A 13,302-nucleotide genomic window follows, 5' to 3' on the forward strand; every position below is an offset into this window, starting at 1 on the left:
GACACCCGCGGGCCCAGGAAGCGCCCTATATCGGAGAGGCCGAGTCGCTTGGGGGGATGGGGCCGCGGCTGTCCGACTCCCCTCCCCTCCCCTCCCGACGGACCTGCTCAAGCCCCGAAATCTCGCCGGCCAGGCGGGCCCAAGCAGGGGTCTCGGCGACCGTCTCGGACTCCCCGCCTCTACCGGCCGGATCCGGCCCGCTGGGGCCGGGACGGCACCTCCACCGGGTCCCGGGGAACCTCAGGGGATCCTTCCCGTGGGGGAGATGCCCCCAGGAGTCAACCTCCCCGGGGGAAGAGGCTTCCCCGCCCCGCATCCAGGCCCCGAGGGTAAAGGGAAGTCGTTCCCTGGAGGCAGAGTCCGTCCTCAAACGGAGACTGCTGGGCCAACCCAGAAATTCATTCATTCCCTCATTCGGATTGTGTGCGCGGCCCAGGTCCGAACGCGCCCACCTTGACCGTCCTTCGAGGGGTACGGGGACCGACGGAGACACCCTCCGGGGGGGCAGCCAGGCTGGAGCTCGGACCGTGTGGACGGCTTCCCCGCCCCCGCCGGCCCCCTCGGCTTAGCGGCTAGAGCCGGGCCCGGGAGTCGGGTCATGGGTTCTGATCCCGGCTCCGCCGCCTGTCTGCTGTGGGACCTTGAGCAAGTCGCTTCACTTCTCTGGGCCTCCGTTACCTCTCTGGAAAATGGGGATTGAGGCCGGGAGCCCCGAATGGGGACAGGGGTCTGCGTCCAATCCGACGAACTCACATCTACCCCAGTGCTTAGAACGGTGTTCGGCACGCAGCAAGCGCTTAACAAGTACCGTAATTATTATTACTCCGGCCGGCATCCCCTTCCAAGAGTCACCAGGGACGCTGAGTTTCTGGGTTCTGTCTGCCGCCGGCTGTCAAAAGTGAGGGACCCGAAGGCAGACGGCAAGAGCCCGTCCCTGGGCAGGGACGGTCCCTATCGGTTGCCGAACTGTCCATTCCAAGCGCTTGGGACAGTGCTCTGCACATAGTAAGCGCTCAATCAATACTACTGAAAGGATGAATGATCCCGGGACCCCCCCCGGGGCCTTCCCCCCTCCTTTCTGGTCACGAAACAATCCTAAATAAATAAAATCAGGGGATCAGATGGCCCCCCGCCCGGCACTCTTGGGTTGACGATCAACTCTGCACCCCCCCGTCAGTGAGCAGAGAGAACCCCCGTCCCTTTCCCTTGGGGAACGGGGACGAGCTGGGAGAGCCCAAAAGAGACGGACGACGAAAGAAAACAAGTAGACGGGCATCGATAGCGTACTATGCCTCAACTGACCTCCACCCTCTCCCGCTGGACCCCGCCCCAACAGCAGAGCGGCTTGAGGGTCAGAGGTCAGGAGTGGGGAATCGGAGAAGAGGTCAAGACCTCCCCGTCCACCCCCTTCCCATTCCCAGCCGGGCGAGCGCCTCCTCCCCGCTCCGCTGCCCGGGATGGGGAGGAGACAAAAGTCACACGGACGACAGGGCGGCCGGGATCAAACGCTTATTACATACAAAATGAAGAGAAACCGCGTCCCGCTTCCTTCCCGAGGACAGGAACCTCCGGCGGCGGGGGTGGGGCCGGGCAGGGGCGGGTCACTTCTTGGCGGCCTCGGCCCGGGCCTGGGCATCGGCGGCCTCCCGCGCGGCTAGGAAGAGGGCCCGCTCCTCCTGGAAGGCCTGCAGCTCCTCCACGGTCAGGCTGGAGGGGAAGGAGACGGGGTCGGACGGGGGCCGGGGGTCGGGGGCTCGGATCCCGGCTCCCGGCCTCCGTCATTCCCGCTCCTTCTCGCATCCGGGTCGAAAGCCGACCGTTCTCCCCCGGCCCCCCCTCAACCTCTCCGGGAGCATCCACACGGCCCTCACCGCCACCCCGAGAGACAACGGAGCCCAACCGGACCCCGCTCCGACCCACACCGCCCCTTCAACTGAACCTCGCCCCAACACGTACGCACACACCGGCCCACCAGAAAACCCACACGCACGGACCCCGACCGAACCCCGCCAACCCACGCACGCAGACACACGTAGACCTCAGTCGTTCTTTCAACGGCATTTACCGAGTGCTTACTACGTCGCCGTACTAAGCGCTTGGAGAGTACCGTTTGGCAACAGATAGAGACAATCCCTACCCAACAACGGGCTCACGGTCTAGAAGGGGGAGACGGACCACGGAAGAAAACAAGGAGACGGACATCAATGGCATAATACACCCCAACTGATCACCCCCCCCCCACACACACACACTAAACCCCGCTCCAACGGACACTCAACCAGACCAAGAGAATGGTCACAGACACCCCCCGCCACACACCCCCGTGTGCAGGGAAGGTGTCTGTTACACTGTACTCTCTCAAATGCTTAGCTGAGGGCTCTGCACGCAATAATCGCCCCACAGACGATACACCCGCACACGTCCCCGTCCTCCCCTCCAAGACCCCCTCAGCCCCGGCTTCTTCCTTCACTGAAATGACACCCCTAGATGGGGTGTGGAGGCGTCGGGGGGGCGGGTTAGGGGGTTGAGTACAGAGACCGTGAGGCCGGGGGGTTGCTCCAACCATCCTCAACCCGGACTGTAAGCTCCAGGCGGCCACGGGTCACGGCTACCGACCCCATTGTGTCGCGCTCTCCCCAACGCTTGGTACGGCGCTCTGCACACGGTAAATGCTCGGTAAATACCGTTCATTTTTGTTTTAAAAGGTATCCGTTAGGGGCTCGTCACGCGCCGGGCACAATACGAAGCGCCGGGGTCGATACAAGCTAATCAGGTTGGACGGTCCCTGCCCCACGTGGGGCTCGCCGGCCCGATCCCCCTTTGACGGAGGAGGTGGCCGAGGCTCCGAGAGGCCAAATGACTTACCCGAGGTCACACAGCAGGCAGGCGGCGAAACTGGGATCAGAACCCAGTCCCTTGTGACTCCAGGCCTGTGCTCTCACCACTGGGCCATGCTGCTTCTCACGTTTAGACCGTGAGCCCGTCACCGGGCGGGGACCGTCTCTATCTGTTGCCAAATTGTCCACTCCGAGCACTCAGTAAAGTGCTCTGCGCAGAGTAAGCGCTCGATAAATACTACCGAATAATAACGTTGGTATCTGTTAAGCGCTTACTCTGTGCAGAGCACTGTTCTAAGCGCCGGGGTGGACACGGGGTAATCGGGTCGTCCCACGCGAGGCTCACAGTCTTCATCCCCATTTTCCTGACGAGGTAACCGAGGCACAGAGAAGTGAAGCGACTTGCTAACCGCAGTCACACAGCCGACAAGTGGCGGAGCCCGGATCCCAACCCGTGACCTCGGACCCCCAAGCCCGGGCTCCTTCCACTGAGCCACGCTGCTTCCCGGGATACCGTGAGCTCCGCGTAGGACAGGGACTGTGTCCGACCCAATTTGCTTGTATCCCCAGGGCTTGGCAGGGTGCCTGGCACAACGAAAAGCATTTAAAAAACACCACAATTATTATTATTAACTGATTGACTGGCAGGTGTGTGTGTGCGCCTCTCTTTCTCTCAACATCCATCCCAGTCCGGTGCCCAGAGAGACTGTTCCTCCCCCGCCCCCAGCCTCGCCCGCGCCCCTTACTCTCTGAGGACGCGGATTCCGAGGGAGCGGGCGCTGCCTATGACGGAGCGGACGACGGAGTCCAGGGGGGCGTCCTGTAGGACGAAGGCTTCGTCCCGCGCCTTCACCAGGGCGATCTCGTACACCTGCTTCAGGGTCACCAGTCCGGCCACTTCCTGCCCTGGAAGGAGAGATCGCGGGACGGGCATCCTCGGACAGGGACCGTTGCCCGGCCCCTCTCGCCCCACTCTCATCTCAGTCACCGGAACGCTAGATGTCCCCCATGGCTCTTTGCTGAATGCGTGGGTCTGAGCCACCGGCCCGGCCCGAATAACCTCACTAGATTATAACGACGATAATAGCAGTAATAAGGTTGGCATCTGTTAAGGGCTCACTATGTGCCGAGCACCGTTCTAAGCGCTGGGGGAAGATACAGGGTCATCGGGTCGGCCCACGTGAGACTCACGGTCTTCATCCCCATTTGACAGACGAGGTCGCTGAGGCCCAGAGAAGTGAAGTGACCCGCCCACAGTCACCCAGCTGACAAGCGGCGGGCCCGGGATTCGAACCCATGACCTCCGACTTCCAAGCCCGGGCTCCTTCCACTGAGCCACGCTGCTTCTCTGAGCCGTGCCGCTCCTCCGTCTGTTAAGCGCTTCGTGCAAGGCACCGTACTAAGCGCTGGGGTGAATACAAGCGACCGGGTTGGACGCAGTCTCTGTCCTGCATGGGGCTCACGGTCTCCATCCCCATTTTCCAGATGAAGTAACTGAGGCTCGGAGAAGCGGAGTGACTTCATTCACTCATTCAGTGGTACTTACTGAGCGCTTACCGTGTGCAGAGCACTGTACTAAACGCTTGGAAAGAACAATTCAGCAACGGATAGAGACGGTCCCTATCCAACAACTGGACTTGCCCAGAGTCACGCAGCAGAGAAATGGCAGGGCCGGAATTAGAACCCGGGACCTTCTGACTCCCGAGCCTGGGCTCCGGCCACTAGGCCACACCGCTCCTCTAGAGCCTCCTGGCACCTGCAGCCGATCTGCCCCCGGTTCTACCCCCGGCAGTCCGGGAGGAGACCACGGCGGTGGACGACCCGGAGGGCGTCCGTTCATTCGGGCAACTGGATCTATCGAGCGCCTACTGTGCGCAGGGCACTGTACTAAGCGCTTGGAAGAGGACGGTACGGCAGTAGACGGACACGTTCCCCGCCCACAACGAGCTTAGGGTCTAGAGGGGTTGTGCCTTCCCAAAGGGGAAGGCGAGGAAAGGAAGAGTCAGGAGGAAAGGCGGAAAACCCGTCCCTCCCTCGCCTCCGTCGCCGTCACGGGCCGGAGGGGCGGGGGCCGGGGCGGTGCGACTCCGCCTCGGGGACCCCCGGTCTCTGCTTCTCTCGGAGAAGCGGCGTGGCTCGGCGGCTGGGAGTCAGAAGGTCGTGGGTTCCAATCCCGGCTCTGCCGCTTGTCTGCTGTGGGACCGCGGGCACGCCACTTCACTTCTCTGGGCCTCGGCGACCTCACCAAAATGGGGATCGAGACGGCGAGCTCCCTGGGGGACGGGGACGGTGTCCAACCCGATTCGCTCGGGTCCACCCCAGCGCTTAGTAGGGTGCCCGGCGCATAGTCGGCGCTAACGGATGCCACAATTATCATCGTCACCTCTGCTTTACCTGCCAATCGGGCCCTGTGGTCCCCGAGGCTACTGGGCCCCGGAGTCCCGGGGGTACCCTGGGATTTCCCTGGGGGAGTAGTCTGGACTGTAAGCCGTGTCCTACCCGATTAGCTTGTATCCACCCAGCGCTCAGAACAGCGCTTGACACACAGTAAGCGTTTAAGACCATCCTCCTCCTCTAGACCGTAGGCTAGAGAAGCACCGCAGCCTAGCGGGTAGAGCCCGGGCCCGTGCGTCGGAAGGTCCTGGGTTCTAGTCCCCGGCTCTGCTGCGGGACCTCAGATAAGTCGCTTCCCTGGGCCTCAGCGACCTCCTCTGGAAAACGAAGATTCGAACTGTGAAGCCCAGGTGGGTCAGGGACCGCGCCCAACCTGACTACCTTGTATCTACCCCGGTGCCTGGCGCATAGTAAGTACCATTATTATTAGTTTTGGCTGCGGGTAGGGAACGGATCCGTTATATTCCTATGCTGTGGTCCCCTAAGCGTTTAGTCCAGTGCCCTGCACACAGTAAGTGCTCAGTAAACCCGATCGACCGCGTCGGGAGGCACGAGAGCCTCCCTCTCACTGGCCGTGGCCCAGACCCAAACTGAGAGGGGGCGGTTGACGGCGGCCAGGCTCCCGCCCCATCCGGGCAACTTCGGAGCCCCCTCCTCCCAGCTCCAGGCCGAAAAAGGAGGAGCTGAAGCTACCAGAGTCTCCTTGCCCGTCCCGATCCGTCCCCTCCCCATTCTTGCCAACACCCTGGTGTCACCACAATCGGGGGGGGGGGGGGGGGGGCACGGAAACCTGGATTTCTCTAAGGTCTGATTTTTATTTTTTATTTTTTAATGGTACTTGTTAAGCGCTCAAATACTCTTCTAAGCTCTGGGGTGGATACAAGCGAACCGGATTGGATCCGGTCCCTGTCCCGCATGGCACTCGTAGTCTAAGTAGGAGGGAGAACAGGAGCTTCTCTCCTAAGATGTGGTACTTTTTCGGGGGACGGTACTTGTTGGGCGCTTATTAAGTGTCAAGCACCGGGGCAGAAAGTGGGACACCCCATCTCCATCCCGTGTAGGGCTCATTATCGAGACCCCGGGCCTGGGAGTCAGGAGGACTTGGGTTCCGATCCCAGCTCCGCCGCAGGTCTGCCGGGTGACCTCGGGCAAGGCGCTTCACTTCCCTGCGCCTCAGTTCCCTCATCTGTAACATGGGGATAGGAGGGTGAGCCCCACGTGGGACGGGGCTGTGCCCGACCTGATTAACTTGTACCCACCCCAGTGCTTAGAACGGTGCCTGGCACATAGTAAGCGCTTCACCAATACTATTATTATTATTACTTTATATCTACCCTAGCGCTTAGTGCCTTGCACATAGTAAGTGCTTAACAAGGACTGTTATTATTACCGTAATCTTAAGTGGTTTGCCTTTGAGGGTAATAATAATGTCGGTATTCGTTAAGCGCTTGCTCCGTGCAGAGCACTGTTCTAAGCGCCGGGGTAGACACAGGGCAATCGGGTTGTCCCACGCGAGGCTCACGGTCTTCCTCCCCATTTTACAGATGAGGTCACCGAGGCACCGGGAAGTGAAGTGACTGGCCCACGGTCACACGGCTGACAGGTGGCAGAGCAGGGATTCGAACCCATGACCTCCGACTCCCAAGCCCGGGCTCTTTCCACCGAGCCGTTCTGCTTCGACGAGGGTCCGAGTCTCTGAAACGTTTGGTTTCTGCCGCCGAGATCCCTCCTTTGCATCGGGGGGAGGGCAGGTCCCCGCATCCGATTCCGGCCCCTGGCCTAGGCGGGGCCGACCCCCTCCCCGCCGACGCCGCTCACCTGTCTTCCTCGCTCCCTTCTCTATCCCGGCCGCCGCCTTCAGGAAGTAGGAAACCGTGGGTGGCTTGATCTTGATCTCAAACGTCCGGTCCGGCTGGGAACGGGAAACGGACGGGCCGTTGGATTCCCTCTCGCTCCTCCTGACCCTCCATCCCCCGCGCCGGTCCGCCGCCCCGGGCTCAGTCGATCAACGGAATCGATCCATTTTCCCCCCTCCTCCTTTTTCTCGGGTCCCCCTAGACTGTCGGCCCGTGGCGGGCGGGGGGGACGCGCCTACCGACCGTTTTATTGGCCCGCGGAAAGAGCGAGGGCAAAGCGAGTTCGAGGAGGGAGGCGGCGGGAGGGGGAGGGGGAGGGAAAGGGGGACGAGGGAGCCCGGTGGCGGAGACCTTCACGAAGATCCTGGTGGGCAGAGGGATGCCCTCCTTGTAGTCCTTCGTTAGCTCGTTGAATTCCTTACAGAACTGGCCGATGGGGAGCCCCCGCTGAGGAAAGAAAACGGAGCGGGAAAATCGCGGTTCAGTTCCCACCTCCTCCCCGAGGCCCCGGATCGACCGTGGCCTCGAACAACAGGGCACCCGGCTCCCATTCTGGTCCCCCCACAACGACCCGCTGGGTGACCCTGGGCAAGTCGCATAATAACTGTGCTGTTTGTTAAAACGTCGGTATTTGTTAAGCGCTTACTAAGGGCAGGGCACTGTCCTAAGCGCTGGGGGCAGATACGGGGTCATCGGGTCGTCCCACGCGAGGCTCACGGTCTTCATCCCCATTTTACGGAGGGGGGTAACTGAGGCCCAGAGAGGCGAAGTGACTCGCCCACGGTCACACAGCTGACAAGCGGCAGAGCCGGCATCTGAACCCATGATCTCGGACTCCCAGGCCTGGCCTCTTTCCGCCGCGCCACGCTGCTTCTCAAAATCCGTTACGCGCGTACTACGTGCAGCGCACCGTTTTAAGCACTGGGGTGGACACGGGGTCATCGGGTCGTCCCACGTGAGGCTCACAGTTAACCCGCATTTTACGGATGAGGGAACTGAGGCACCGAGAAGTGAAGTGACTCGCCCACGGTCCCGCAGCTGACGAGGGGCAGAGGCGGCATTCGAACCCATGACCTCCGACTCCCAAGCCCGGGCTCTTTCCACTGAGCCACCAGGCACTGTTCTGAGCGAAGTGGGGATGAAATGCCTATCTTCCCCGGGTCCCCTCCCCTAACTGAAGGCCCCGCCTGGGTCAAGCACCGTGACCGATCTCGTCGTACGGTGCTCGGCGCGGAGCCCGCGCCGAGCGAATTTCACCACTGTGAGAAGCTGTGTGGCCTGGTGAAGAAAGCCCGGGCCTGGAAGTCGGAGGAGCCGAGTTCCAATCCCGAGCCTGCCGCGTCTGCCGTGTGGTCCTCGGGTACGTCACTTCTCTTCCCTGGGACTCGGCTCCTCGCTGCCCGCCTCCGCCTCACTTCGCCGCTCTCCTACGGCAATCCAGCCGGCACATTTCGCTCCTCCAACTGGCTCCCGACTCACTGTACCTCCAGCTCGTCTATCTCGTTCATTCACGCTATATTTACTGAGCGCTTACCCTGGGCAGGGCGCTGTACCGGGCGTTTGGAAAGTACGGTTCGGCCGCCGACCTCTCACCCCCGTCCCGCCTCTGTCCCGGAACGCCTTTCCTCCTCATACCCAACGATCATTGTCCCCCGGCCTCAGACCCATCTCCTCCACGAGGCCTTCCCTGACTACGCCCTCTTTTCCTCTTCTCCCGCTCCCTTCTGCGTCGCCTTTTATTCAGCCCCCCTCCCCGCCCCACGCCACTCATGTCCACACCTGTCATTTACTTCTTTCTATTAACGTCCTTCTCCCCACCTCCAGACCCTAATCTCGTGATGGGCAGGGAATGTGTTCATCACACCACTCTCCCGAGTGCTCAGTATACGGTGCTCTGCACAATAAAGCGCTCAGTAAATACAACTGATTGGGAGACTGCAATATAACAGAGTTGGTAGACACATTCCCTACCCACAACAGAGGTTAAATAAATACCGTTATCAGTAGAGAAGCATTACGGCCTAGCAAATAGAGCCTGGGTCTGGCAGTCAGAAGGACCTACTTGGTGGTCAAATCCCTACTTAAAGCTCACCTCCTCCGAGAGGCCTTCCCAGACCGAGCTCCCCCCTTTTTCCCTCTGCTCCCTCTACCCTCCCCCTTCACCACTCCGCGGCTAAACCCTCTTCTCCCCCCTCTCCCGTCCCACCCCCTCGGCACCGTACTCGTCCGCTCGACCGTATATATCTTTACCACCCTGTTTATTTTGTTTAATGAGACGTACATCACCCCGATTCTATTTAGTCGCCATCGTCTCTACGAGCCGTCCTTCCCCTCCACTCTATTCATCGCCACCGTTCTCGGCCGCCCGTCTCCCCCGATCAGACCGTGAGCCCGTCAGACGGCGGGGACCGTCTCTGCCCGTTGCCGACTTGGCCGTTCCAAGCGCTCAGTCCGGTGCTCTGCACGTAGTAAGCGCTCAATAAATACTACTGAATGAATGAATGGACGAGCCGGGTTCTAACCCCGGCTCCGCTACCTATCTGCTGCGTGGCCTCGGACGAGTCGCTTCCTTCCCTGTAAAACAGTTACTTCGTCTGTAAAATGAGAATTAGTAATAACAACAGCAGAGACGGTATGTTAAGCACTTACGTGCCAAGCGCTGATCTGAGCGCTGGGGAGGATATAATCAAATCGGGGTGGACACAGTCCCCGGCCCGTGTGGGGTTCACAGTCTCGATTCTCCATCTTCCAGATGAGGGAACTGAGGCCCACGGAAGTGAAGCGACTTGCCCAAGGTCATACAGCGGACAAGCGGAGGAGCCAGGATTAGAACCCATGACCTCCTGACTCCGAGGCCCGCGCTCTCTCCGCCACACCGGGCTGCTTCTCGTTCAGTGAGCCCCACGTGGGACGGGGACTGTGTCAGAAGGTCACGGGTTCTAATCCCGGCTCTGCCACTTATCTGCTGCGTGACCTCGGGCGAGTCACTTCCCTTCTCTGGGCCTCGGTTCCGTCCTCTGTAAAACGGGAATGAAGACCGTGAGCCCCATGTGGGCCAGGGTCTGCCTCCCACCTGATTAACTCCTATCTACCCCAGCGCTTGGAACAGTGCTTGGCACGGAGTAAGCGCTTAACGGATACCATTAAAAAAAAAAATACCATCATAACTGTTATCATCCGGTTGCCTTCGTTCATGCGGAGACACAGCGGGGCTCGGTGGAAAGAGCCCGGGCTTGGGAGTTTGAGGTCGTGGGTTCCCCCCAGTGAGACCGTGAGCCCGTCGTTGGGCAGGGACGGTCTCTATCTGTTGCCGAACTGTCCATTCCAAGCGCTTAGTCCGGTGCTCTGCACGTAGTAAGCGCTCGATAAATGCGATTGGATGAATGAATAATCCCGGTTCTGCCACCCGCCAGCTGTGTGACTGTGGGCAAGTCACTTGGCTTCTCTGGGCCTCGGTGACCTCATCTGTCAAATGGGGATGAAATACAATAAATAAAAATAGCGGTATTTGTTAAGCGCTGACTATGTGCAAAGCACTGTTCTAAGCGCTGGGGAAAACAAGGTGATGAGGTTGTCCCACGTGGGGCTCCCAGTTTTAATCCCCATTTTACAGACGAGGGAACCGAAGCACAGACAAGTGAAGTGACTTGCCCAAAGTCACACAGGCGGCAAGCGGTGGGGCAGGGATTAGAACAATAATAATAATAATGTTGGTGTTTGTTAAGCACTTACTATGTGCAGAGCACTGTTCTAAGCGCTGGGGGGGATACAGGGTCATCAGGTCGTCCCACGTGGGGCTCACAGTTTTAATCCCCATTTTACAGATGAGGTCACTGAGGCCCAGAGAAGCAGCATGGCTCACTGGAAAGAGCCCGGGCTTGGGAGTCAGAGATCATGGGTTCGAGTCCCGGGTCTGCCACCTGTCAGCTGTGTGACTGTGGGCAAGTCACTTCACTTCTCCGTGCCTCAGTTCCCTCATCTGTCAAATGGGGATGAAGACTGGGAGCCTCACGTGGGACCACCTGATGACCCTGTATCCCCCCAGCGCTTAGAACAGTGCTCCGCACGTAGTAAGCGCCTAACAAACACCAACATTATTAAGTGACTGGCCCAAAGTCACCCAGCTGGCGAGCGGCGGAGTCGGAATTCGAACCCATGACCTCCGACTCCCAAGCCCGGGATGAAGACTGTGAACCTCACGTGGGACCAACCCGATGCCCCTGAATCTCCCCCAGCGCTCGGAACAGTGCTCGGCACATAGTAACGTTGGTATTTGTGAAGCGCTTACTATGTGCCGAGCACTGTTCTGAGCGCTGGGGGGATACAGGGGCATCGGGTCGTCCCACGTGGGGCTCGGTTTTCGTGGCTCGGTGGAAAGAGCACGGGCTTTGGAGTCACAGGTCATGGGTTCGAATCCCGGCTCGGCCACTCGTCGGCTGCGTGACTTTGGGTAAGTCGCTTAACTTCTCGGTGCCTCAATGACCTCATCTGTAAAATGGGGATGAAGACTGTGAGCCTCACGTGGGACCCCCCGATTCCCTGTGTCTACCCCAGCGCTTAGGACAGTGCTCGGCACATAGTAAGCGCTTAACAAATACCAACATTATTATTATGATTAAAATGGGGCTGAAGACCGTGAGCCCCACGTGGGCCAACCCGATGACCCCGTATCTCCCCCAGCGCTTAGAACGCTGCTCTGCACATAATAAGCGCTTAACAAATACCAACATTATCATTATTATTATTATGATTAAAATGGGGCTGAAGACTGTGAGCCCCACGTGGGACCGCCTGATTCCCCTGTGTCTCCCCCAGCGCTTGGAACGGCGCTCTGCACAGAGTCAGCGCTTAACAAATACCCACATTATCATTATTATTGTTAAAATGGGATGAAGACTGTGAGCCCCACGTGGGACCCCCTGATTCCCCTGTATCTCCCCCAGCGCTTAGGACGGCGCTCGGCACAGAGTAAGCGCTTAACAAATACCCACATTATCATTATTATTGTTAAAATGGGGCTGAAGACTGTGAGCCCCACGTGGGACCCCCTGATTCCCCTGTGTCTCCCCCAGCGCTTAGGACGGCGCTCGGCACAGAGTAAGCGCTTAACAAATACCCACATTATCATTATTATTGTTAAAATGGGGCTGAAGACTGTGAGCCCCACGTGGGACCCCCTGGCGACCCTGTGTCTCCCCCAGCGCTTAGAACGGCGCTCTGCACAGAGTCAGCGCTTCCCAGATACCAACCACATGATTATTATCCCCATTTTCCAGACGAGGTGACCGCGGCCCAGAGAGGTCAGAGAGGCAGGAGAGGACCTGCTTAAGAAACGGCCGGGTTACTATTATGAAGGAGGAGAATTAGGGGGAGCGAAGGAGGCGTCACCTGGCCGAGGATGGGTCCCAGGGGGGGTCCGGGGCGGGCCTGCCCCGCCCGCACGACGGCCCGGATGACGCCCCCGCCCTCCACCCTCTTCACGGCGCGGGTGACCCGGCCGAGCTTCGACATGGCGACCAGGCCCCGGACCCCACGCTGGGCCGCGGACCCGCCGGGTCAAAGGTCGAGCGGGCGATGCCGCGGCCGGCTCGGCGCCGGGCCCCGGCCGCGCGGCATTCTGGGACTCGTAGTTCCTCGCCGAATGGCCACTCCTGCTCCTGTCGGGGTTTGTTGAGCGCTTACTATGTGCCGAGCCCTGCTCTGAGCGCCGGGGTAGCTGCAGGGTCATCAGGTCGTCCCGCGCGAGGCTCCCAGTTAATGCCCGTTTTACAGATGGGGTCTCTGGGGTTTGTAGTTGCTCGGCTTCTTCGAAGCGCTAGGATACCTAGCCGGGCGCACGGAATTCTGGGGGTTGTAGTCCCTCGCGGGTCCCGAAGCGGCTGGGAACCTAGCCGGAAGCACGGAATTCTGGGCTTTGTAGTTCCTTTCGTTCTCCGAGGCGGCTGGGGACCTAGCCGGGCGCACGGAATTCTGGGGCTTGTAGTTTCTTTCGTTTTCCGAGGCGGCTGGGGGAAACCTAGCCGGGCGCACGGAATTCTGGGGGTTGTAGTCCCTCTGGGTCCCGAGGCGGCTGGGAACCTAGCCGGGCGCACGGAATCCTGGGGATTGTAGTTCCTTTCGTTTCCCGAAGCGCTAGGATACCTAGCCGGGCGCACGGAATTCTGGGGTTTGTAGTCCCTCTGGGGTCCCGAGGCGGCTGGGAACCTAGAGAAGCA

The 13,302-nt window shown here is 59.9% G+C and overlaps 1 protein-coding gene across 3 annotated transcripts; it reads right to left on the reverse strand.

Annotated features, from left to right (window-relative positions):
* Positions 1–1,493: 1,493 nt before the first annotated feature.
* MRPL11 (mitochondrial ribosomal protein L11) lies at positions 1,494–12,655 on the reverse strand. 3 transcript variants are annotated; one of them, XM_029060155.2, is made up of 5 exons: positions 12,476–12,655; positions 7,439–7,534; positions 7,050–7,143; positions 3,584–3,743; positions 1,494–1,707 (listed from the first exon to the last, which is right to left on the reverse strand). In XM_029060155.2, the coding sequence occupies exons 1-5, from the start codon at positions 12,596–12,598 to the stop codon at positions 1,602–1,604; spliced, it is 579 nt and encodes a 192-aa protein (XP_028915988.1). In that variant the 5' UTR covers positions 12,599–12,655; the 3' UTR covers positions 1,494–1,601. The 3 variants fall into 3 exon arrangements, with proteins under 3 accessions (XP_028915988.1, XP_028915990.1, XP_028915989.1); XM_029060157.2 differs by lacking the exon at positions 12,476–12,655 and adding an exon at positions 10,256–10,365; XM_029060156.2 differs by lacking the exon at positions 12,476–12,655 and adding an exon at positions 10,247–10,365.
* Between the last annotated feature and the right edge of the window lie 647 nt (positions 12,656–13,302).

This window comes from Ornithorhynchus anatinus, chromosome 3, assembly GCF_004115215.2.
Source record: "Ornithorhynchus anatinus isolate Pmale09 chromosome 3, mOrnAna1.pri.v4, whole genome shotgun sequence".
NCBI lineage: Eukaryota > Metazoa > Chordata > Mammalia > Monotremata > Ornithorhynchidae > Ornithorhynchus > Ornithorhynchus anatinus.